At 42.8% G+C, this 25,543-nt stretch overlaps 1 protein-coding gene across 15 annotated transcripts in view; it reads left to right on the top strand.

Moving 5' to 3' along the window:
• EVI5 (ecotropic viral integration site 5) overlaps window positions 1-25,543 on the top strand; it is a 155,701-nt gene that overhangs the window by 32,318 nt on the left and 97,840 nt on the right. For 11 of the 15 annotated variants that reach the window (XM_073357054.1, XM_073357050.1, XM_073357053.1 and 8 more), the window contains 2 exons: window positions 19,314-19,543; window positions 22,486-22,675. In XM_073357054.1, the coding sequence (XP_073213155.1) occupies window positions 19,395-19,543; window positions 22,486-22,675 (339 nt within the window). In that variant the 5' untranslated portion in view covers window positions 19,314-19,394. Of the gene's footprint in view, window positions 1-12,926; window positions 12,945-13,978; window positions 13,997-19,313; window positions 19,544-21,005; window positions 21,085-22,485; window positions 22,676-25,543 lie in introns of those variants that run through there. The other 4 variants (XM_073357056.1, XM_073357043.1, XM_073357047.1 and 1 more) reach the window with 4 other exon arrangements.

Raw genomic sequence — 25,543 nt, forward strand, 5'->3', positions numbered from 1 at the left:
ACCTGCAGGGGGGGAGAGAGGAGGAGGAGCCTCTTATGTACTTCTCTGGCACCCCCAAGAGCCTGGACTGATTAACACCAGCTTCTCAGGGAGCTTCCTGTTTCCTGCTGCTTCCCTGAACCCACTTGAGGAGAACAGGCAGTCAACTGAAGAAGTAGTAGCCAGTTAGGCCTTTAAGATGCTGATATCTTCCCTCCCTCAGGCCCTGCTACCAGCCTGCTTATTTGTCCCCTTCAACTGAGTGTTGAGAGCCACTATAGCTGGCACAGACAGTAGTCATGAGTGAAAGAAGACAACTCCCCTCTGGGGCAGCAGTCAGAAAAAGAAAGAAAGCAAAGGAAGCTTTTCTATCTAAGCAGGACGGAGCTCTCCTGAGATACAGAAACAAAAATGTTCACGGTGAGACTTCTGGCCCAGTGAGGATGTGAGTGGTGAGGAGATGCCTGATCTTCCAGTTAGAGTGCAGGTGACCTGGCAGCTACTGCAGCATCCATATCTCCTTCTCAAATGGATGGAACCATGCACATTCCTGAAGAAAAGTGTAGGTCAGAGAAGAGTGTGGTGGAGATGCAAGAAACAGCTGCTGCTGAGTTTAGTTCCTTAAGTCTAGATGATCCAGGATTGTGGACACTGTCCACTGATAATCCAGGACACTGGAGCGGTAGCCTGGGGGACTTCCTTGTACTGCATGGGCCACAGCAAGTGAAAAACTTCATGTTCCCCAAAGACAATGAAAATAGAAATTTCCATCCAACTGGCATGAAATCCCCAATGGTGACAAAGTGGAGAGGCCATTGTTTCATAGAATCATAGAATATCAGGGTTGGAAGGGACCTCAGGAGGTCATCTAGTCCAACCCATGCTCAAAGCAGGACCAATCCCCAATTAAATCGTCCCAGCCAGGACTTTGTCAAGCCTGACCTTAAAAACTTCTAAGGAAGGGGATTCTACCACCTCCCGAGGTAACGCATTCCAGTATTTCACCACCCTCCTAGTGAAAAAGTTTTTCCTAATATCCAACCTAAACCTCCCCCACTGCAACTTGAGACCATTACTCCTTGTCTTGTCACTTCTACCACTGAGAATAGTCTAGAACCATCCTCCCTGGAACCACCTTTCAGGTAGTTGAAAGCAGCTATCAAATCCCCTCTCATTCTTCTCTTCCGCAGACTAAATAATCCCAGTTCCCTCAGTCTCTCCTCATAAGTCATGTGTTCCAGACCCCTAATCATTTTTGTTGCCCTTCGCTGGACTCTCTCCAATTTTTCCACATCCTTTTTGTAGTGTGGGGCCCAAAACTGGACACAGTACTCCAGATGAGGCCTCATCAATGTCGAATAGAAGGGAACGATCACGTCCCTCAATCTGCTCGCTATGCCCCTACTTATGCATCCCAAAATGCCATTGGCCTTCTTGGCAACAAGGGCACACTGTTGACTCATATCCAGCTTCTCGTCCCCGGTCACCCCTAGGTCCTTTTCCACAGAACTGCTGCCTAGCCATTTGGTCCCTAGTCTGTAGCTGTGCATTGGATTCTTCTGTCCTAAGTGCAGGACTCTGCACTTATCCTTGTTGAACCTCATCAGATTTCTTTTGGCCCAATCCTCCAATTTGTCTAGGTCCCTCTGTATCCTATCCCTACCTGCCACCGTATCTACCACTCCTCCTAGTTTAGTATCATCTGCAAATTTGCTGAGAGTGCAATCCACACCATCCTCCAGATCATTTATGAAGGACCGACCCTTGGGGCACTCCACTTGATACCGGCTGCCATCTAGACATGGAGCCATTAATCACTACCCGTTGAGCCCAACGATCTAGCCAACTTTCTATCCACCTTATAGTGCATTCATCCAGCCCATACTTCTTTAACTTGCTGATAAGAATACTGTGGGAGACTGTCAAAAGCTTTGCTAAAGTCAAGAAACAATACATCCACTGCTTTCTCTTCATCCACAGAACCAGTAATCTCATCATAGAAGGCGATTAGATTAGTCAAGCATGACTTTCCCTTGGTGAATCCATGCTGGCTGTTCCTGATCACTTTCCTCTCATGTAAGTGCTTCAGGATTGATTCCTTGAGGACCTGCTCCATGATTTTTCTGGGGACTGAGGTGAGGCTGACTGGCCTGTAGTTCCCAGGATCCTCCTTCTTCCCTTTTATGTACTCAGAAACCCAGAATGCTGAATACTGTTTTGGTTGCAAACTCTTCCAGTCTAATGTTCCAGCCTGTCATAAATATAAAGGGAAGGGTAACCACCTTTCTATATACAGTGCTATAAAATCCCTCCTGGCCAGAGACAACATCCTGTTACCTGTAAAGGGTTAAGAAGCTCAGCTAACCTGGCTGGCAGCTGACCCAAAGGACAAATAAGGGGATAACATACTTTCAAACCTTGTGGGGTGGGAGTGGGGAAGGCTTTTGTTTGTGCTCTTTGTTTACATGGTTGTTCTCTCTTGGGACTGAGAGAGGCCAGGAAAGGCGGATTAGTTTCTTTGGTTTTATGTGAATTTTCCGTGGTAGGAGGGAGGTTTATTCCTGTTTTCTGTCACTTTAAGGTTTTGCCCAGAGGGGGATCCTATGTGTTTTGAATCTGAATACCCTGTAAAGTATTTTTCATCCTGATTTTACAGAGATGATTTTTACCTTTTTTTATTAAATAAAATCCTTCTTTTAAGAACCTGACTGATTTTTCCATTGTTCCAAGATCGAGGGGTTTGGGGCTTTGATGATTTTGTAACATATTGGTTAGGATATTATTCTCAAGCCTCCCCAGGAAAGGGGGTGTGTAGGGCTTGGGGGAGGGATATTTGGGGGGAAGATGTCTCCAAGCGGTCTCTTTTCCCCGTTCTTTGTTTAAAACACTTGGTGGTGGCAGCATACTGTTCAAGGACAAGGCAAAGTTTGTACCTTTGGGAAGTTTTTAACCTAAGCTGGAAAGAATAAGCTTAGGGGATCTTTCATGTGGGTCCCCACATCTGTACCCTAGAGTTCAGAGTGGGGAAGGAACCCTGAAACAGCCACATTGTGTTCTACAGGACTGGAGGACTGGAAACATCTGGCTAGAAATCTCACATGCCATGAGAAGGCAGCAAATCACCAGAGAGCATTCCATAGGTGGAAAGAGCTTGAGATGAGACTAAGGTTAAAGGCCACCATAGATGATCAGCATCAAGAGAAGATTGCATCAGAGTCTGTCTACTGGCAAAATGTTCTGAAAAGGCTCATTGCCATTGTGAGAATGCTTGCTACCCAAAACCTAGCACTGCGTGGCACTTCAGATCAGCTGTATGTGCCAAACAATGGTAACTTCCTTAAAATTGTGGGCTGATAGCTGAATTTGATGCTGTACTCCAGGAGCATCTAAGAAGAGTCGCCACCCAAGGAATGTACACACACCACTACCTTGGAAAAAACATTCAAAATGAGATCATACAGTTACTGGCAACAAAAGTCAAACAGAAGATTGTGGCAGATGTGAAGTCAGCAAGATATTACTCTGTTGTTCTGGACTGCACACCTGACATCAGCCATATGGAATAAATGACTTTAATGGTGAGTTTTGTAACAACAACAGAACCTAGTGAAAATGTCCCTGCAATGGTGACTGTCAGAGTATTTTCTAGAATTTATTGACATTGATGATACTACAGGAGCTGGTACGACAAATGTGCTTCTTAAAAAGCTGGAAGATACAGGAATTGCAATAGCTGACATGAGAGGTCAGGGCTACGATAATGGTGCCAGCATGAGAGGAAAGAACAGGGGAGTGCAGACACAGATCCGAGAGTTAAACCCTTGAGCTGTTTTTTTTTGTCCCATGCAGTTCTCATTCATTGAACTTGGTGCTCAGTGATGCAGCATCAGCTTCTATTGAGGCTGCTGAGTTTTTTAATGTAATTCAAAACATCTATGTATTTTTCTCTGCATCAACTCATCGATGGCAAATTTCGAAGCAACATCTGGGAACATCCTCTCTGACACTGAAACCACTGAGTGCCACATGATGGGAAGGTCGAGTGGAGGCGATAAAACCTATCAAACACCAAATTGGGAAGATAGATGATGCCATAGTTGCCATTATGGAGGATAATGCTATGATAGAAACTGTTCATGGGAGAACAGTGGCAGAGGGAAATGGAATCACCAGAAATATGCATAACTTCCAATTTCTGTGTGGCTTAGTGTTGTGGCATGACATACTGTTTGAAATAATTGTTGTAAGCAAGAGATTCCAAGGTGTTGACCTTGATATATCTGGAGCAATGGAACAACTGGACAAAGCAAAGTCATACCTACAGTCTTACCGGTCAGATGAGGGATTTCAAAATGTTCTGAAGAGTGCACAGAAGTTGGCAGAGGAACTTCACACTGAAGCTATTTTCCCACCCATTCAAGAATACAAGAGTCACCGAAGAAGAAGACATTTTGATTACGAGGCACGGGATAGTCCCATATGAGACCCCAAACACAATTCAAAGTTGAATTCTTTAACCAGATTCTAGATTGTGCAATACAGTCAGTTGAACATTTCATGCAGCTCAGGGAACACAGCAGTATATTTGGGATGTTGTATTGTATTCCTTAACTTCTCACTATACCTGAAGAAGACCTACACCAGCAATGGAGGGCACTGGAGACCGTGACACATGATGACATGCGTGATATTGATGTGAGTGATTTAGGTGATGAACTGAAAGCCCTTTCAAGATACATTTCAGCAGGATCAACTCCAAAGGCTGTTCTGGAATATATGTGCACACATAAGATGACCACCCTCTTTCCAAATGCTTTTGTTGCTCTGCGCATACTTCTAACACTTCCTGTAACAGTTGCCAGTGGAGAATGCAGCTTCTCCAAGCTGAAGTTAATAAAAACACATCTACGTTCCACAATGACACAGGAGAGGCTGGTCAGCCTTGCAACCATCTCAATAGAGCATGAGCTGGCCCAGACTGTGGACCTTCAGCAGGAAGCAGATCAAGTCTTTGCAACCAAGAAGGCACGGAAAGCACCACTTTGATTATTCAAACAGATAAAAATGCCAGTGTTTACTATGCAGACAAGAAAAGTTACACTTGCTGTTCAGGTGTTTGAAAGTTAAGTGTTACTTAAAATTTTTGAACAAGGCATTTTAAGTTTAGTTCTCCTTTATTGGGATAGGTAGCAGAGCAGTACCATGAGAGGAGTAGAACAGGAAGAAAGTAGAATTGAGACCTTTCAAAGTTTTGGCCCAAGCAAGGGGGCGGGAGCGTCATTTGAGCTCCCCACCTCTGGTGCCAAAATGTTGTCGGCTGGTGCTGCACAATAGATAGGTAGTAATTTCTTGGAGGCAAGTTTATTAACATATGAAGCCTAGATATTTCTCTCATACGATCATATTTCTTTTTAAACTTTGTTTAGTTCATAAAATTGCTTTATCAAACTGTATAAGCATTGTTCTGTTTTGGTATGGCAATCTATTCTCGTGCCCTGTATTTTAAATGGCTAAAACCAGATGCTTGAAAGGATATTTCATCCCATTGCATGCTTAACTGAATGTTACTTTAATATAGTGGTTATTTTTCAGAACTCCTGCAAGTGAGCATGTTATGTCCTGAGGTCTGAGAATATGAAGGTTAGTACTTCTTGTAATTTTAGCTTGGTTAACCTGAGTTGTGGTCTTATTCATATAATGACTATATAAATAAAACCTTTCTCCTATATTCCTTCAAAATGTATAGTAATCCATACTCTATCTCCAAGGCTTGTAGTCAGCAACAACTTTGATGAATGAACAGGTTGTCCTTTGCGGTTCATCAGTGGCATTCATTTTGTTTTCTGATAGTTTTAAGTATTATGGGCTGAATTCTGCCTTGATTAAAAGAATATTTCTGAACTGGGGAACAGCAAAACAGTTGACTTCCTTCAGAAATGTAGCCAGACTGTTAAACTCATCTTGTTTTTAAAACTGAACTCGTGTATTACACAGTTGGAGCGGTAAGAGCTTGTCTACGTAGTGGGGTAATGTATTTTGTGGGGGTGTGACTTCTAAAGTGAACTAATGTTGCATATTAATTGGCCACGTAGACCCTGTTCGTGTGCACTAAAAGTTCTGTACACTTTAACACTTTAACAGTGTTTCAAACAGCACTCATGTTTGACATGTTATCTAGTGGGGGAACTCATGTCTAACAGAACTCATGTCTGTTTGAACAGCTGCAGGAAGGAACTTACTTCCCAGACCAGAAAACTACCATTGGGGATGTTGAAATGCCAATAGTTATCCTTGGGGACCCAGTCTACCCCTTAATGCCATGGCTCATGAAGCCATACACAGGCACCCTGGACAGTAGCAAGGAGCTGTTCAACTATAGGCTAAACAAGTGCAGAATGGTGGTAGAATGTGCCTTTGGATGTTTAAAAGTTTGCTGGCGCAGTTTACTGACTAGGTTAGACCTCAGTGAAACCAATATTTCCATTGTTGTTGCTGCTTGCTGTGTGCTCCAGAATATCTGTGAGAGTAAGGGGGAGACATTTATGGTGGGGTGGGAGGTTGAGACAAATAGCCTGGTGGTTGATTATGCACAGCCAGACACCAGGCGATTAGGAGAGAACAGCTGGGCGCCCTGCACAGCAGAGAAGCTTTGAAAACCGGTTTCAAGACTGGACAGGCTATGGTATGACAGTTCTGTTTGTTTCTCCTTGATGGAAACCCGCCCACTTGGTTGACTCTACTTCCCTGTAAGTCAACCGACCTCCCCTCTTCGATCACTGCTTTCAGAGGCAATAAAGTCATTGTTTCAAAATCATGCATTCTTTATTAATTCATTACATTAATAGGGGGAAAACTCGCAAGGTAGCCTGGGAGGGGTAGGGGAGGAGGGAAGCACTGGGTGGGGTGGTGGATGAGGGGAGGAGGGAAGGACAAGGCCACACTGCACTTCAAAACTTATTGAATGCCAGCCTTCTGTTGCTTGGGCAGCCCTCTGGGGTGGGGTGATTGGGTGCCTGGAGGGCCCCCCCACGTTCTTGGGCATCTGGGCCAAATCATGAAACTGGTTTTCAAAGCTTCTCTGATGCGCAGTATGCCCTACTGTGCTCTCCTAATCGCCCTGGTGTCTGGCTGCGCGTAACCAGTGGCAGGCGATTTGCCTCAACCTCCCACCCTGCCATAAACGCCCCCCCCTTACTCTCACAGGTATTGTGGAGCGCACAGCAAGCAGCAATAACAATGGGAATATTGGTTTCGCTGAGGTCTAAGCGAGTCAGTAAACTGCGCCAGCGTGCTTTTAGAAGTCCAAATGCACATTCTACCATCATTCTGCACTTGCAGCGGAAGCGGTGGATGATGATGGTTAGCAGACCTATTGCTCCGTCTGCTGCCAGCAGCACCCAGGACACAACAGTAGCAGTGTCAGTGAGCTGAGCTGAGCGGGCTGCATGCTTGCTGTGGTATGGCATCTGCGCGGGGAAAAAAGGTGCAAAACGATTGTCTGCCGTTGCTTTCACAGAGGGAGGGGCGACTGTCGACATGTACCAAAAACCACCCATGACAATGTTTTTGTCCCATCAGGCATTGGGACCTTAACCCAGAATTCCAGTGGGCGGCGGAGACTGCGGGAACTGTGGGATAGCTACACACAGTGTACCATAAGTTGATGCTAGCCATGGTAGTGAGGATGCACTCTGCCAACTAATGTGCTTAGTGTGGACATACGCAATCGACTGTATAAAATAGATTTCTAAAAATTGACTTCTATACTATTGACCTGACCTACTTTCGTAGTGTAGACATACCCTTGGAGTACTGTTTTTAAACCAGTTGTGCATGCGCCTTATAGTAACTTCATCTACACCACATTTCCCTCATTTGCTTATGAGAATGTCATGTGGTAAATCAGTTTGAATCTTTTCTCAAGCTTAAATTAGGACCTCACTATTCCCATATGTGCCCTACTACCTGCATCTCGGTACTTATGCCTTTGGAGATCTTGCAGGGCTTGGCAGGAGCTGCTCACGCTTTTTGAAAGAGTTTTGCTCGTGAAAGTAGGGATTCATAGCACTCTGTAGGAGAGCTTCTGAACACCTTGTTTTTACCCACCTTAACAACATACATTCCTCCAATTTGGGTAAGACCTCAAATCGCCATCTCCTGCTGCTTCATGGTATTCAGCAAATCTTCCCTCTCAATATTACACATAAAATGAGGCTCAAATCCAACAATAAAGTCACATCATGACAGGTTATATAAGTGAGCTTATGTGCTTTAGCAGCTTAACCTGACAGGCACATTCCTGAGACAAGGGTGGTGACGTAGTATCTTTCATTAGACCATCTTCTGTTGGTGAAAGATGAGCTTTTGAGCTTACACAGAGATCTTCTTCAGGTCACAAATTCCCAGCATTTGACTCAAGTTAGTATACAGGCTTTGTGACTCTTTTTAGAGACACTTTCCCTTGGAGTCTTGCTAACAAGCTTCTCCAGAGCAAGCTGCAGGAATTTCAGAACTAAGGTGCCTATCTCCTACTGAGTAATACAGTCCAGCAAAGCTCAGACTTCTTTCCTGTTGATAGGTAGCTTAGCCAATACTTCCCTTCCAGCGTTGGAGCTTTAGTTCTGGTCTTTTACTTCAAGAACCCCAACACTTCCTCTAAGCCACACTTCAGTTCTCTAGGGCTTGGTTGATCTCTAAGATCTCCTGAGGATGTTCTCCAAAAAATTTAAAAAATCTTTGCCAAAAAATTATAAATTCTGCAAGTTTTTATTGGTCAATAAATAAATGCAGAAGCTCCAGCATGACAGTGGGGAGCACAGGCCACTGGCTGCACAGAGGTGGAAGATCACCCTGCAGCATCTCGACCCACCACCCCGGGTCACAGACTTGGTGGTGAGGCTGCACCCGACCCTGACACAGCACAAGGCCTGGGCCTGCCCCAGAAAAATCTGGAGCTCTGCCCCTCTGTGCCAGGTGCACTAGGTGTGGGGCAGGCAGGATCCAAGTGTGGAGGGGCTCAGTATGGAGGGATCCAGGTGTGGGGTGAGAGGATTCTGTGTGGGACAATCTGGGTGCAGGCAGCTCAGTGGGGGCTCTACGTGTAGAGAGATCTGGATGCACAGAGGCTTGTGGGGGGGAGTTCCCTGCAGAGTCCCATTGTCCGTGCAACTGGGCTTCCAGGTGAAGGTGATTGGGGCTCAGTGGAGGTGTCTAGGTGTGGGGTCTCAGCAGGGGGATCTGGGTGCTGGGGAGTGGGGCTTGGTGGGCTGGAGGTCTGGGTTTAACTAGTTGGGGGTCAGTGGTGTGGGGGTCTGGATGTGGGGGCTCAGAGTGATGCAGTGGGGTGGGCCTCGTCAGTGTGGGGGTTTGAGTGCAGGGAGCTCAGTGGGGGGTGGTCTGGGTGCACGGGTGGGGATCTGGAAGAAGAGGGTCTGGGTGCAGGGCAGATCTAGATATAGGGGTTGAGGTTCAGTGGATTGGGGTTCAGGTATGGAGGACTGGGAGGTTCTGGGTGTATGGGGTGAGGCTTGGCAGGGGGCATCTGGGTATGGGAGTTGGGTGGATGGGGAAGCAACTCTCTATACAGTGACCTCTTCCACCTGCAGTTGAGGAGTGATGGGGTCAGGAAGCAGGGGAGGATGGTGAGCTTCCTGCAGCTGTGGGAGATTTCTGGGACTGGGTCTGACACAGCCTCAGCCATTCCTTGCAGGAGAAGAGGAAGTCCGCTCCTTTCCCTTCAGCCCAGCCAAAATTAGCAGCTGATCCTGGGTCAGGGTAGGAGCCACTGGCTATGGTGTCCCCAGCCCTGCAGTGATTTACCTCTCCACTGGCTGCTCCGGGTATCTGAAACAATGTACCTGAACAGCTAGGAAGTGGTTCTCTTGCAGCTTCCTTATCAAAGTAATTTTTCTTCTGGGAAGCAAAGAAATCTGCAGGGGACATGAATTCTGCACAAGCGCAGTGGTGCAGAATTCTCCCAGGAGTAGATAGAGGATAAGCTCAAACCTTAGGTGCTCAGATAAATAGCAGAAGTTCCAATATAAGAACCTACATAGATGGATTACTTGGAGAGTGGGCAATTCTTGTTTCCTGCATTCATTCTGCATTGGACTCCAGTTTTGGCTCCTTTGCCATCCAGGGATATAACGTCAGACTGGGAGGTCCAAAGAAGGGCAGGTGAGAAGGAAGAGAAAAGATGAGAATAATATATTGGCTATAGTTTTTGAAATATGACTGAAGGAAAATGTAGAATTAATCTGCAGCATACACCCATACCATACATGGGCCACAGGCCTATTAATGACAGGTTTCAGAGTAGCAGCCGTGTTAGTTTGTATTTGCAAAGAGAAAAGGAGTACTTGTGGCACCTTAGAGACTAACAAATTTATTTGAGCATAAGCTTTCGTGAGCTACAGCTCACTGCATCGGATGCATTCAGTGGAAAATACAGTGGGGAGATTTATATACATAGAGAACATGAAACAATGGGTGTTACCATACACACTGTAACCAGAGTGGTCACTTAAGGTGAGCTATTACCAGCAGGAGAGCCGGGGGGAGGAGCGGGGGGGGGGGAAGCTTTTTGTAGTGCTAATCAAGGTGGGCTATTTCCAGCAGTTGACAAGAACCTCTGAGGAACAGTGGGGGGGTGGGGAGGTGGGGGATAAACATGGGGAAATAGTTTTACTTTGTGTAATGACTCATCCGTTCCCAGTCTCTATTCAAGCCTAAGTTAATTGTATCCAGTTTGCAAATTAATTCCAATTCAGCAGTCTCTCGTTGGAGTCTGTTTTTGAAGTTTTTTTGTTGAAGAATTGCCACTTTTAGGTCTGTAATTGAGTGACCAGAGGGATTGAAGTGTTCTCCAACTGGTTTTTGAATGATATAATTCTTGACGTCTGATTTGTGTCCATTTATTCTTTTACGTAGAGACTGTCCAGTTTGACCAATGTACATGGCAGAGGGGCATTGCTGGCACATGATGGCATATATCACATTGGTAGATGTGCAGGTGAATGAGCCTATTAATGAGTTTCCCTGGAGGGGCAGCAGTAGGGTATATACGAAGGAACCACTTTCCTCTTCAGACCATTTTTCCTACAAAAAAGATAGGACGAGTGAGGCAGTTCCACTCATCCTCTCTAGGATTTACAAAAATGCCAGGCATATATGCCTTTTCTTGGAGTCCTGCTTTCACAAAAGAACGTTTGTTGATTTTTCTCTTTTTAATCTCATTTCTTGTTGCTGATCATGTTACATTTTACAGAATGAAAACTCACCACACTGTGTGAGCTAGCCATTATCTGGCAGGCACTTAGCACGCTTATTTACGCTCTGCCTGTTCCTTCTGCATGATTTCTAAGTCCTGAGTTAGTAAGCACAGCTTTGGCAGTGTGATGTGAGTTGTGACAGATACCCATTTCCATACTGGGCTAAGATCACTTGAAACCATTTTTACCATGTCTCCAGGGCTGGCCAGTTTTTCTTCCTTAGGGGAAAGCAATATTTTAAGTTCAGATCCATGCTATCATTATTCTTGTTCTCATGTTTTGCTACAGATATGAAAAACTATATATAAGGTCTTGACTTTGTTATTAAATGGTTTTCTTCCAGATTACATTCTTTAATGAGTTTTCATTGAGGTGAAATGGCAAAACAGTAAGCAGTAAAAACCTTCCTTGAATAGTTTCCATTTATAGAAATAAGCTATAACATAAGATAAATACATAAAAGCACAGAAGAAAATGGAAACATGATAAAAGTGCAGAAGACTCTTACAATTCCATTAGCTATTTTGGTTTTGTAAGCATAAATATGGACCTAAAATTAGTGCTAACAAAGCCCTACAAGAGGGTCCAGCTTTAAAGTTCAGAGAATGAATTCAACTATTTGTGTGTGGTGTTGATTCAAGTTATAAAGCATTAAGAGAATGCAGTTTAACTCTGCCTCGCTAGGTGGAGCCTCTAGGGTCTAAATAGGTAAAGCTGTCATTGATGTAGACAAGTACAATAATATCCTTGTGAAAATGAATCTGAAATTAAAATCAAATTTTAATTCTATGCTGCCAATTCTAATATGCTTTGAGCATCAATGTTTTCTAATTTGTATATTTTGCTAGTAATGTTCTTTGCAAGTCTTGTTACTAGACATCGTAAAGTAATAAATCAATTTCTGGAATGATACCATTTATTTATACATGAGAGCCTTAAGATACTAGGTATTTAATTGCTGCAGAATGCATGTGAAGATGGTAAAAAAGGTAATCTGGAAAAATCATGGGGCTACATTATGCTGTTTTCATAAACTGGTTTGCCTAGTTTTGTGTGTTCTGTAAGAGTTTTGTTGCACTTCACCTTTCATATCAGGATCTCTGTGTCTTACAAAAGCTGGGTAAACATTATCCTCATTTTAAATTGAGGCACATTGAAATTAAGTGACTTGTCCAAAGCTGCAGTAAGAGTTGAGCATTGAATGTGGGTCTTCAGTTTTTCAGTTCTTCAGTTCAATTCTCTAGCCGCTAGACTGTACTCTTGGGTTCAGCAATTTCTGCAGCTAGTGAACTTTGCAATGAAATATGATCATTCAGTAGATCACTGTTTACATGTAAGATTCCCTTTAATATTAGCCCAACTGGCAACAAAATGAAGTTCATAAGTCCTAGCATGTTGACTTGATTTCATGTTTTTGGGCTAGACAGAATTCCTGTGGCTGGAATCTAAAAGCTTTTAATGTAGTGTTTGACTGACAAAGCAAGTAAAACTGACAGGAAGTAACTTTGGAATTTTTAGACATGCACTTTAACCTGCTGTGAAAGCACTGAATTTACTGGATCACTTAATAGTAACATTGTAGTTCAGAAGAAATTGTAATTCGCTTTTCTTGCAGTTTGAAGTCTAATTGAAAGGGGAAGATGGCAAGGCAGCTTTGCATTTTACTTTAGCAACTTTTTCCCCCTCAGTTTAACTGTAAGTAACTTGTATTTCTTTACATTTTGGTAGAATTAAAGTCTGAATGAACACTGAATTTTACATGTTTGTGTCCAAAAGCAATTCAGAATTAGTGACTATTACTATCAAGCACAAATTTAAACAATTTGTTAGTCTCTAAGGTGCCACAAGTACTCCTTTTCTTTTTGCGGATACTTCTAAACTAGAATTTAGCCCTTATTATAGATGTGGGGCCGACATCTTTGGAGAATGAAGTCACATCCACAGAGATACAATGCAGAAGCCTCCAAGTCAGAGTAGGCTTCTCCATAGTGTCCTGTCCGTGTGCTGTACTGTTTGCTTGGGTGATGCACCTCTGGGGGGAAGTAGGTTGGCTCAGACATTCTACCTTGCAATTTTGACCTTTCTTGAGGCTCAGGTGCTAATTTGTGTCAGTTATGACTGCAGCTTTTGTAACGTGGATGGTTCAGACTGGACTGAAAATGCTTGTTTGTTCCATGTAGGCTACTTAACTGTAGTCTGATAGTAACAACTGACTTGAGCTGGGCTGGATTTGAGGAACTTCAGTAGGGAATGGCTCCATATGGAATTTCCAATTCTCAAACTGGAGGTTCCTGAACTTCTTTATGTGGACCACATCTCATGGATCATCTACCCTTTTATTCATGATCGCTTCACACTGCTGTGAACATTAGAGGAATTACTTACATGGAATATTGTATTTGCAGCTGTTAATATGATTCCTCATCACCATATGACTGACTGACAAGTGCCGTGTGGACCACTAATGAGAACCATTGCCTGGAACAATATAGTCGCTTCAAACATATTTTTAAATTAAACTCCTTGGCTTTTAGAACTAAGTTAACGGAAATCCCAATAAACTTGAATGCACTCAAATTTTTATAGGTTTAACAGGGAGCATTGGGTTGATCAGAGAATTATGGTGGTGTTCCTAACTAATTCAGTTTGCTTTTCCTTTCCTTTTCCAGATTAAGACAAAGTGGAGCTCTTCAATGATACCTAAGGATGTTTATTGAAATAACTTGTTAGCACAACTTTCTCATTAGGTAACACAGTTTAAAATAAAAAGAACAGCATAAGATGTTTTGGCTCTGTTAATCTAAGAAATTTGTAATGATCTAACATTGTCCTAACTAGGACAGCAATATTAAAGCTTGAATCATTTTTTTCTTTAGGGGTAACTTTGAGTGCCTAGAGCCGCACTGAAATGTGGCCAGCTTTGCTTTTGTGGGTGGACTCCATAGTGTAACTATACTGCTTTTTTTTTTAAACTAAATTTTTTTCATGGCTGTAATAGACTTTTCTGATTTAAATAAATTGGTTTGAGGTATGTTTACAGATACCAAACTTGGCATAAATGTTTAAAATTACTCTAAATACGAAGATAATTATACTGGTGTTCTAGGGTTCTCAACAAATTTTTTGGTGGCCTCAGAGTGTGGCCACCAACTCTTTGGTGGCCATGCTGATCATTTTTGCTAAAACACTTAATTAACTTTAGGAAAAACAAGTAAATATATATTTACATGTCCAAATCATTGTAATTTATTTATGTAGGGTTTTTTCAGACTCAGTAATAAACTTGACAGGACCTAAACAGAATAGAAACACAAATAAGTGCTTTGCATGTTCTTGTCTTTTGTGGTGGTGGTGGTGGTGGTCTGCTTTTTTGGTTGCTTTTTAAAAAAAACCTTGCTAGAGAGTAAGTCTGCTGCTGTTTCACAGCAGCAGACTTACTCAACCCCAGCAAGCCCTGGGACAAACTAAGCCCTGGGGAGGTTGGCAGGGTGGTCACAGGGCCCAGGGACAATGGTGTGGGTGATGAGCCTGGGACAAGAGCCTGCTACTGTGTGGATGGAGCCCGAAGCCCTGTGGCTGAAGCTGCCTGCCCCGCCCCAGGAAATTAGAGAATTCACCAGCTGCCTGCACCTCCAGCATTTGTGCCCCCAGAGGGGGGCAGGGCCCAACCCCCACTGGTGGCCACTGGGGTAGAGGGGCCACTGCTTCTCTTTCCACGCCCCCCGTCCCCGCTCCAATCACAGCCCAGGAGGCTGTGGCTGCAAGAAAAGCCCCTTGTGGCCACATTTGAGAAACACTGTAAGACTGGCTGTATGTGTGTTCTGCTATGTGAAAATTCAGATGCTTAACTTGTTTAGATTTATTGCATAACTGCAAATATGCTTTGCAGCTATATAAAGCCTCCAATTTGATATTCCAGAGTACATGCATGTCTGTAAAAATGGGGAAATTGAAACTCCGAGGTTAAATAACTTGCCCATGGTCACACTTCAAGTATAGAACCCACTCTGGTCTTCCTGTTCTTAACTACAAGTTGATCCTTCCCTTTGTTAATTTGCTTTTTGATAAAGAATTATAGGGTCAAACTTCTGACCAATAATTTTAGAAATCTTGAGTCTTACAGATGGGAGATAAATGTAGAAAAATAACATTAAATTTAAAGTTCTGACATGGAGCTCTACCAACTTGGAATGGTTGTAATTTAAATTTATAGGCAAAAGTTACCAGCTGAGACGAGCATTGGGCACACTTGCTTATTCTTGTAGCTCACGCACTGCAATGAGACTGCAACATCCCCATTTAATCTTTATTACCTTCATTGTCTCCTGAAATGACCTGGATTTGGAGCATCAGCAGGGAGGAAGAGTCTTGCATACAAAAACTCCTGGTGAACTTACTAGTCAATGTGACTGCAGTACTGGTCTGTCTCCCTGCTTGCCTCAGTATCCAAAGATGAGACTGAAGGACTTTCTTCTAATCCTCTTTTGATGGAGATTCATGCTTCTCTGGTAAAGGATATCTCCATACTTCAAGCATAGGTGTTATTAGGCTTCCCTTACCAAGTCCTCTCTAACCAGTCTTTATACCTAAGAAAAGGGCAAGTAAAATCTTTCCCAGTCAAGTTCCATCAGCATCTGCATAATAGAAGTTTTCATTAAATTACATTTATATCCCTTATGGCTCAATTATAAGAGTGTAGTCAATGCAGTGTTGCCTTCCAGAGCATGAAGACAAACTGCTAGTGCCTTTGCTGCCCAGCTTTCCCCAAGTTGCAACAAAGTGAGAATTTACCAGTCTTGTCGATTTTCACAGCTGCTGCTAGGACCTTATGGGCAGTAATCCATCGAGACTAACAACCAAGTCCGTTTCACTCCGTTTTTTCCCCAGGCTGCAGCAAAAGTGAGCCCAGGAATCAAAACACCTTGGGTATGGTGTTGTGTAGCAGAGCTGCCAGAAGGCGCTTGTGACAGGTGTCAGTCGGTCCTCCAAGCCCATAGGGGCGATGGAGAGCTATGGTCCCCGTGGCAGGCCTCAGCCACACCTTCCGGGCGTTGGGGAATTAGCGGGGAAGGTGCGCCGGCCGGAGTCGGTAGCGCGCGCCCCTCCGGCAGGGGAGCGCCGGCCGGAGTCGGTAGCGCGCGCCCCTCCGGCAGGGGAGCGCCGGCCGGAGTCGGTAGCGCGCGCCCCTCCGGCAGGGGAGCGCCGGCCGGAGTCGGTAGCGCGCGCCCCTCCGGCAGGGGAGCGCCGGCCGGAGTCGGTAGCGCGCGCCCCTCCGGCAGGGGAGCGCCGGCCGGAGTCGGTAGCGCGCGCCCCTCCGGCAGGGGAGCGCCGGCCGGAGTCGGTAGCGCGCGCCCCTCCGGCAGGGGAGCGCCGGCCGGAGTCGGTAGCGCGCGCCCCTCCGGCAGGGGAGCGCCGGCCCAGGGCCCTGACAGTGGCGAGAGGCAAAAGTCCCGCCACTGGGTCAGCAGGGCCGTCCGCACCTGCTGACCAAAAACCCACCCCATGGTGTAGTTCGGCCCCTGGGCTACTTCCTACCCAGTCTCTCAGGCGGGCCGCTCCGGTCCCTCCCTCTTGTCCGGGCATTCCGCTGCGGGCAGCTCCCGCTCGGTATCAGACTCATGCTGGCCTGGGCTGCAGTCAGGCCCCTCTGGGTATTTGGCAGCTGGCAGCCCTGGTTGCCACAGGCCGTCCTCCCGGTCAGGCTCCTCCTTGCCTAGGGCTTCGCCTGGGTCAGCAGCAGGATCGTGAGGGAGCAGCCTGTGTCTGTCTCCCTCCCTGGTGCTCTCTTCACTGGGCAGAGGGCCCCGCCCTTTGTACTTCCTGTCCCACCCTTTCCCTTCCAGGGATTGGCGGAAGCTTGGTCTGGCCCCACCCACTCAGGCTGAAAGGGTGGCTCTTTACTCTCTGGTTCGGAGGGGAGCCACCCTGGCTCCCTACAGCACTACGCTGGGAGATGGGGGATTCCCTTGTAAGAATTTTTACCCCTCACCTTTCCCATAACTTGAGCAGAGGTTTCTTTTTCACCAGATGTTGCTCCTAACATTGGAGGACCCAATCTTCTGGATCACTCTTTACTTAATAGGTTTAGTCCTATGGATTCTGGATGTCTAGTACAGTATTGAAGTGGTTCAGGGAATGAAGGAAAGACTGATAGGAAAAGTGAGCAAACGGAAGTGTGGGGCAAATGAGATCTTTTGGGAGTTGTGGAACACCATGTAGATGAGAAATATAAGGAAGTAGGGAAGAGAAGGAAAAAAAGAAACACTGACAACTGTCTGGGCAGACACAATGATCCATTACAGTGAAGAGGGGGAAAGATGGTAGAACAAACACAAGGTACAGTATGTTACTTAACTTCGTTTTATTAAAGACCGAACATGCTAAACCATGTACAACAGTTAAATTGCAAAGGATGTGACTTTGAGCGCACGAATGCACAGAATTACAATACCTATGTAGACAAGAGGGCTTGTCTACATGGAGACACTCTGGAAAATTTATCTGAATTAACTAAAGACGTGAATTCAAGTGGATTAGTTAAACTGCATTAAATCCCTGTGTGGATGCTGTCATTCAGAATTAAAGTAGCCTTAATTTGGTTTTGCTTCCAAAGTGAATTAAGCTATCTTTGCTTTTGATCAGGCTTTTTTCAAATTGTAAGAAACCTCCCCGTTGCACAACTCATTGTCTATATTGGTTTGAAATGTGGTACTTGGCAAAAGAAACATGGTTTATGAAATTGTACAGTTTTCCAGTTCACCCTCCCCAGCCCCTGAGGAAGGGCTGCCTATCAGCTACTGCTAAACCTGAAAATCTGAAACCTGCCTTAAAACATGTGGCTGTTTGTCATCCAACAGATGAAATGGAAGTTGTCTGTTTAAATTACACTTGAATGGAAGATCTCAGAGAGGGGGATGGAACACTTTCCTTGTGGTTCTAATTGTTTGATGTATTTGCTAGAAGCTGGTATTATAGATAAGCTGTATTTCATAGGATTTTTTCATGTCAACCTGTCAGTGTGAGGAATTCTACATACCTCAGATAGGTAGTTTTCGGCAGTGTGACTTCAAGGAAAATTTCTTCTTCAGTCTACTATTCTCCTTGACTTGTGCCAGCCATCTTTCTTCTGCATTTTCAGCTGTGGCCAAAGTTTTCTTCTGGTGGACAACTTGGATAAGGGTTAGGCTTGCCAGTAGTCTAGATATTCTGTGGCTGAGGAAGTGGGCCACTGAGGAAAATAACCTAAGCCTTTTGCATTCCTTCAGTGGAAATTCTTGGATTAGGCCTTAAATAATTTTCTTTTTATCAGTCTCCTTTTGCTTTTTACTGAGAAGTATAGCTCAGGGTTTTCCCAAGTAGTCCTTCCCTAACCCACTTGTGGGAATAGACTTGTATTGTATTCTAGTATCTAGATTCATTTAAAAATGACTACTTCATTCCCCACTGTTAGAGATCTCAGAATCATTTATCTTTGGTTTTTAGCTGTGGTTCTTGTTGACTTTTAGCCAAACTTCCAGCCCAGTCCCTCTTTGAGATTGGAGAGAGCAAGAGAAAAATTAACACCTGTGGTACTTACTCATAAATTCCTTCCTGTGCATGTCAGTCCACAGGTAAAGTCAATGGCATTTTACCTGCTTTACTTGATTTTTTGCACTACTATTTTTATCAAGAGATATTAAGAGGATCTCACTAATGTGTCAGAGGTACAAGGCGGCTCTGGATCCAGAGGCACTACACAGAAAAGACTAGTCCTGTGGGTATCTTTGGGTAGTTTCCTTGATATCCTTTTGGTGAATCTGTCACATACTTTCTATATTTGTTCTCACATAGCACCTTAATCCCATACCTTTCTCTTGGGCTGCTTCGAACAACTTCGGGAATTCTGGGAAACAGGATAACCTTAAGTCACACTCTTTAGAAGGTGCAAAATACATGACAAACGCATCAGTTTATTTGTAGAATATAGCTATCCCACTAAATACCTTTTTCCACTGGCTTGAGTGGGCCTGCTGATCAGTCTACAAAAATAACTTCTACCATCCCTTTTCCTTTTGTAATTTGCAGGTGGCGACGGACAAGGTTGCAGGAAAGCTGAGTTCTACTCTCTCATGGGTGAAGAACACTGTATCGCATACTGTCAGTCAAATGGCCAGTCAGGTGGCAAGTCCATCTGCCTCATTACACACTACATCCTCTTCTACCACTCTTTCTACTCCAGCACTATCACCATCCTCACCAACGCGGTTGAGTCCAGATGATTTAGAATTATTAGCTAAACTAGAGGAACAGAACAGGTGAGTGGGGAAACATGGTTTTCATATTTTGCTCTTAAAATTGTAAAATGAGAACTAAAATAGACTTATCAAAATTATAGCAGAGAACCTATTAAAAGGGGTAATGTTTTTCCTGAACACAAAATTTTACTCCGTTTAAAACTGCTAGCTGCATGGAAAAGAATGTGCATTTTAAATGTTCTTAATCTGAGATTTAGAAAAGCATCTGCTCTTTCAGAACCTCCAAAACATTTGTTACCTTTTCTAGCTTTATAGAAATCATTAAACATTGTTTCTAGAACTGTACTGACAGCTGATGCTGGAGTCCATGAGATTCAGGGATATAGTTTAAAGAGGGAGTCTCAAGTCCTGATGCTTTCACCTAACCTGTTCCTTGCTGGCTTTTAAACCTATATGAAAGGATGCAGACCTTTGACTCCTAAACAGTCTAGTTTTATCCTTTTCTGCTCATTGGGGGCTTTTCTGGAAAAGCCCCCAATGACCTAGGGTACAAAGACTTTTAAATGGTGATCAGTAGCACCTCAAACCTTTAGTTGTCTGATTATCTGGTTTTAGTCAGGCCTTTTGGTAAACCTTTCTCTAAGCAGTTTTTCTCAAAAACTGTGAATTAGGATCAGAGATCCAGACCCTCTGTTACAGTAAAGTTGACATTTTAAGAACACGTTTTTAGTTAATTCCATAAAACAGCACTTGGTGTAAAGACATGGACATTTAAAGTCTGAATAAATTAATTTAGCAAACAGTTTTCAGACAACTTTCAAAACTTTCCATAAATGGAATAATCTTATCACCCTTGCATCTTGGTTTTACAGGTTGGATTGGAGTATTTCTCCTTGTCTCTTGAAAACTGTCCGTTTTCATTTTAGCTATAGTGAAGCTTATATACATTTCACTACATCTCCATTATTGGTTGTGACACGCTCAATAGGCAATAAGGAGTCCCATTGCTTATCTTCCTTCAAACAGTTCACACCAAGCCTGCTTTTTCACATCAAGATTACGCTTTTTCAAGGAGAGAGTTGATGCACCTATCTTGAAAGCTGCTGTGTATCGTCACAAAATTTTGAATCTGCTACATTTTTTTTTAAACTATAACTGCTCTTTGGAAGTAAAGAATTGAACTCTGAACCCAGGAAGTCATACTTGTTTCTGCTCACCAGACAAATTGCTGCTGGTGATATCTTTAAATTCAGATTTCCTTGTCTGTGTGAGAGAGAAACTGGCCTACACCTGAAGAGATAGGATATAGGTGAATTGAACAGTTTAGGCTACAGTGAAAGAACCCAAAGGAGAAGTGAGACACAAGGAAACTTAAACTTCCTGCAACCAAATTTAACCTCTTGAGTTAGCAAAACTATCTACTTTTTATTGAAGGCCTCACAAAAAATGCATTGGAATGGTGCAGTCCAAAGGATCTGTTTGTGAATAGTAAATCATTGATAGGGTTTTACATGAATCTTAGTTTGTGTTCTGTGTTTAGTGACTACTTACAATATAAAGAAACTACATGTTACAAATCTGAGGGCAATGGATTCAGTAAGGTAAGGTTTCAAATTATAATAGAAATGTAGTAGAATTTCTTAGAAACTGAGGAAAAATAAAACATGGATTGTCAAAATCTTAGGTTTTGCAATCTTAAAATGTTCTGTGCTTTAAAAGTACATATAGCTCTTTTCTCTGACGTTATTTGGAGTCTGACTGTGTTTAGCATGGTGCATGTTGAGAAAAGCAGTTCTAGTGTTTAAGTTAGTAGTGGAACATGGTAGGTTAGGTTTGTAGAAGTTTAAAAATGCATTTTCATGTGTATACAATACAACTGGCTAGTGATTCTGTACATCTCAGCTTTGAGTTTTTCTTGTGAAAATGAGACTGTTTCCATTAATTGGGGCTAAATTCAGATTTAAACTTCTGGGACCATTGTAGTTAAAGGGGCACACTACTACTTTAAGCCTTTTGTTCAAAAGCTGAAAATAATAAAACTACAAAGATCACACTTGTAAGATGTTGCTTTTTATGGATTAAATCTCATTCTGATACATGCTTTGTTTACACAATACTTAAGATTTTTTTTATAAATACTAATGGATAGGAGCAGAAAAGGGGAAAGACCATGTAAATATCTGAATTAAATGTTTGTTCTAGCTGAGAACCTGAATGTGTCGGTGCCCTGAGATTTATGCACATACGTGGTCAATACTGTGCAGAGGTTTATAATTTCCTGAAAAAAATTAACAGCTCAACCTCACCAATATGGTGGTTGGATTCTACTTTTTAGCACAGGGACATCAGAATTTACTTGACTTATGTCTTTGCTTTCATAGCAGCCCCCCTTTCCTACAAATACAGCTCCAGTGCTAAGTGAAAATGGAACATAGTACACAGTCTCCTAGACTGCAAAGTGTAGTCTGATCTCTTGCTTCCTACCCAATACCTAGACTGAAGTAAATGGATTTGTTTTTATTACATGGCTCTTTGTTACTTGAAGATAGGTAGATCTTAAGGCCCAGTTCCTGCCACCCCTGAGCTTTTCACAAAATCAGTAGCCAACAGGAAACAGGGGATGAATCCAGGCTCAATAGTTAGCCTCTCTGTCTGGAGGGGCACAGAGGAATAAGGGCACGGCTGCATTAGAGTTTACAGTAGTCCAGCTGCATTAGTACAGGTGCGCTGGCTTAAGCTCCCTAATGTAGGCACTGTAAGCCAATAGGAGAGAGCTCTCCTGTCAGTTTAACTACTCCAAGCCTGTGAGCGGTTGTATTTAGGTCACTTCATTTACAATTTTTATTACAAAAACATGTTAAGTAAAACAGTTTGAATTAATGGATTTGTTGGATACATTCTGTGAAGAGGGGGTGGAAGAGTTATCTCCTCTAAACAATTTGATGATCAACAATGATGCAGTCTAATATGGTTAGTACTGTAACTAGCTTTGTATGTTGCAGACTGTTGGAGACAGACAGCAAATCCTTGCGTTCAGTAAATGGGTCAAGAAGAAACAGTGGCTCCTCCCTTGTATCCAGTTCATCAGCTTCTAGCAACCTCAGCCATCTCGAAGAAGACTCCTGGATTCTTTGGGGAAGAATTGTAAATGAATGGGAAGATGTACACAAAAAGAAAGAAAAGCAAATTAAGGTATTAGTCAGTATTATAGGACACTTTTATAGTGCAAAGCAACTGGTGCTATTTGGTTTATTCTCCAGTTGGTCTTCCATGTTTTTCGGAAAATAAGTTATAGAAACTCGGGCTGTCGACTAATCGCAGTTAACTCATGGGATTAATTTAAAAAAAATTAATTGTGATGTTAAACAATAGAATACCAGCTGAAATTTATTAAATATTTTTGGATGTTTTTCTACACTTTCAAATATATCAATTTCAATTACAACACAGAATACAAAGTGTACAGTGCTCTCTTTATATTTTGATTACAAATATTTGCACTGTGAAAGATAAAGAAATAGTATTTTTCAATTCACCTCATACAAGTACTGTAGTGCAATTGCTTTATCATGAAAGTGAAACTTACGAATGTAGTTTTTTTGTTATATACCTGCACACAACAAAACGGTGTAAAACTTTAGAGCCTAAAAGTCCATGCAGTCCTACTTCTTGTTTAGCCAGTCTCTCTCAGACAAACAAGTTTGTTTACATTTGCAGAAGATAATGCTGCCCACTTGTCTACAATGTCATCTGAAATGTTACAATGCTTCAACCACCATTCCAGAGGACATGCATCCACATTGATGACTGGTTCCGCTTGATAACAATCCAAAGTAGTATGGACCGACACATGTTCATTTTCATTATCTGAGTCAGATGCCACCAGCAGAAGGTTGGATTTTCTCTTTTGGTGGTTTGGGTTCTGTGGTTTCTGCATTGGAGTGTTTGCTCTTTTAGCACTTCTGAATGCATGCTCCACACCTCATCCCACTCAGATTTTGGAAGGCACTTCACATTCTTAAGTCTTGGGTCAAGTGCTGTAGCTTTCTTTAGAAATTTCACATTAGCATCATCTTTGCATTTTGTCAAATTTGCAGTGAAAGTGTTCTTAAAATTAACAACATGTATTGAGTCATCATCTGAGACTGTTATAATGTGAAATATATGACAGAATGCTGGTAAAACAGAGCAGGAAACACACAATTCTCTCCAAGGAGTTCAGTCACAAAATTAATGCATTTTTTTTTAATGCAAGTCATCAGCATGGAAGCATGTCCTCTGGAATGGTGGCCAAAGCATGAAGAGGCATATGAATCTTTAGTGCATCTGGCACGTAAATACCTTGTGTCGCCAACTACAACAGTGCCATGCGAATGCCTGTTCTCACTTTCATGTGATATAATTAAGTAGTAGTCAGCATTATCTCTTGTAAATGTAAACAGACTTGTTTCTCTTCACGATTGGCTGAACAAGAAGTAGGACTGAATGAACTTGTGGGCTCTAACGTTTTACATAGTTTTATTTTTGAATGCAGGTTTTTTTGTACATAATTCTACATTTGTAAGTTCAACTTTCATGATCAAGAGATTGCATTACAGCACTTGTATTAAGTGAATTGAAAAATACTATTTTGTTTTTTACAGTGCAAATATGTGTAATAAAAATAAATATAAAATGAGCACTGTACACTTTGTATTTGATGTTGTTGTAATTTAAAATCAATATCTGAATGTAGAAAACATCCAAAAATATTTAAATAATGTTGTTCTATTGTTTAATTGCAATTTTTTAATTGCTTGACAGCCCTAATAGAAAATTCTAACTGAATCTTTTCATTCTGAATATCAATCCTATTTATGAGCTATCAGACTTGTATGCCCAGTCTGTCCTCATGTAATGCCAGATATATTTAGTACGTCCAGAATATCAAACACTTTCAATGAAATCTTCCACTGGAAATGGATTGCAAACTAGGAAAGATTCCTCATTTCCTTAATCTTATTTCTGAAGACAGAACAGACTTCATATTCGGAGCCTGTGCTACTTCTGTAAGGGCATGTGACATAGCATCATTTATGCAGGTGAGGATATTTCAGATCTCTCAGCCAACATCTGTCAAAAAAGACTAGAAAGCCCACTCCTCTGGGGCAAGTAGGAATCTTTTTCTGGCAAGTGCAAGCAGTTTTGCAGACTAATTAGGTTTCTAGCACCTTATAGGGGCAAATATAAACTTCCAACTATGACCAGCATAAACCAATGCTGTGTTTTCTTCCCTGGGAGAACTGACCAGAGTCTTCTCAGTTTTGCTGCTGCTGTACAGAGCCCTGCCTGCAGTAGTGAAACTGACAAAAAACAGGTCAGTTTTATACCACTGATGTTTGACCTCTTCTGCGCAGCGCTGTGTGCTGGAGCTCTTCAGTGGGGAGGAGAACTCACAGGGGGCCTGTGGGAGGGATAGAATAGCTTGAGATGCCTTACCACTACTATCCGTGCAACAGCCAAAAGGACAAGAGGAGAGAAAGAAAGAAAAGAGGGAAACCATCCTAACAGTCAGAATATTTTGGGGGAAGGAGGGATCTATTAACCTCTGTTTAATAGATATCTGATGCTCAGGGGCTCCTTACTTTGTAGGATTCAGGGAGAGCACCCTTCCCTTTCCCAGTGGCTTGGAGTGGGGTAGGTGGGAGGAAGATAGTAAAGACCAAAGCAGACTGAAGAACTTCAAAAAGAGCTCACAAAACTAAGTGATTGGGCAACAAAATTTCAAATGAAATGTAATGTGGATAAATGTAAAATAATGCACATTGGAAAAAATAACCCCAACTATCCCTGCAATATGATGGGGCCTAATTTAGCTACAACTAATCAGGAGAAAGATCTTGGAGTCATCGTGGAGAGTTCTCTGAAGACATCGACGCAGTGTGCAGCGGAAGTGAAAAAAGCAAACGGGATGTTAGGAATCATTAAAAAAGCGATAGAGAATAAGACTGAGAATATCTTATTGCCCTTATATAAATCCATGGTACACCCACATCTTGAGTACTGCATACAGATATGGTC

Source organism: Lepidochelys kempii, chromosome 8 (assembly GCF_965140265.1).
Source record: "Lepidochelys kempii isolate rLepKem1 chromosome 8, rLepKem1.hap2, whole genome shotgun sequence".
Lineage (NCBI taxonomy): Eukaryota > Metazoa > Chordata > Testudines > Cheloniidae > Lepidochelys > Lepidochelys kempii.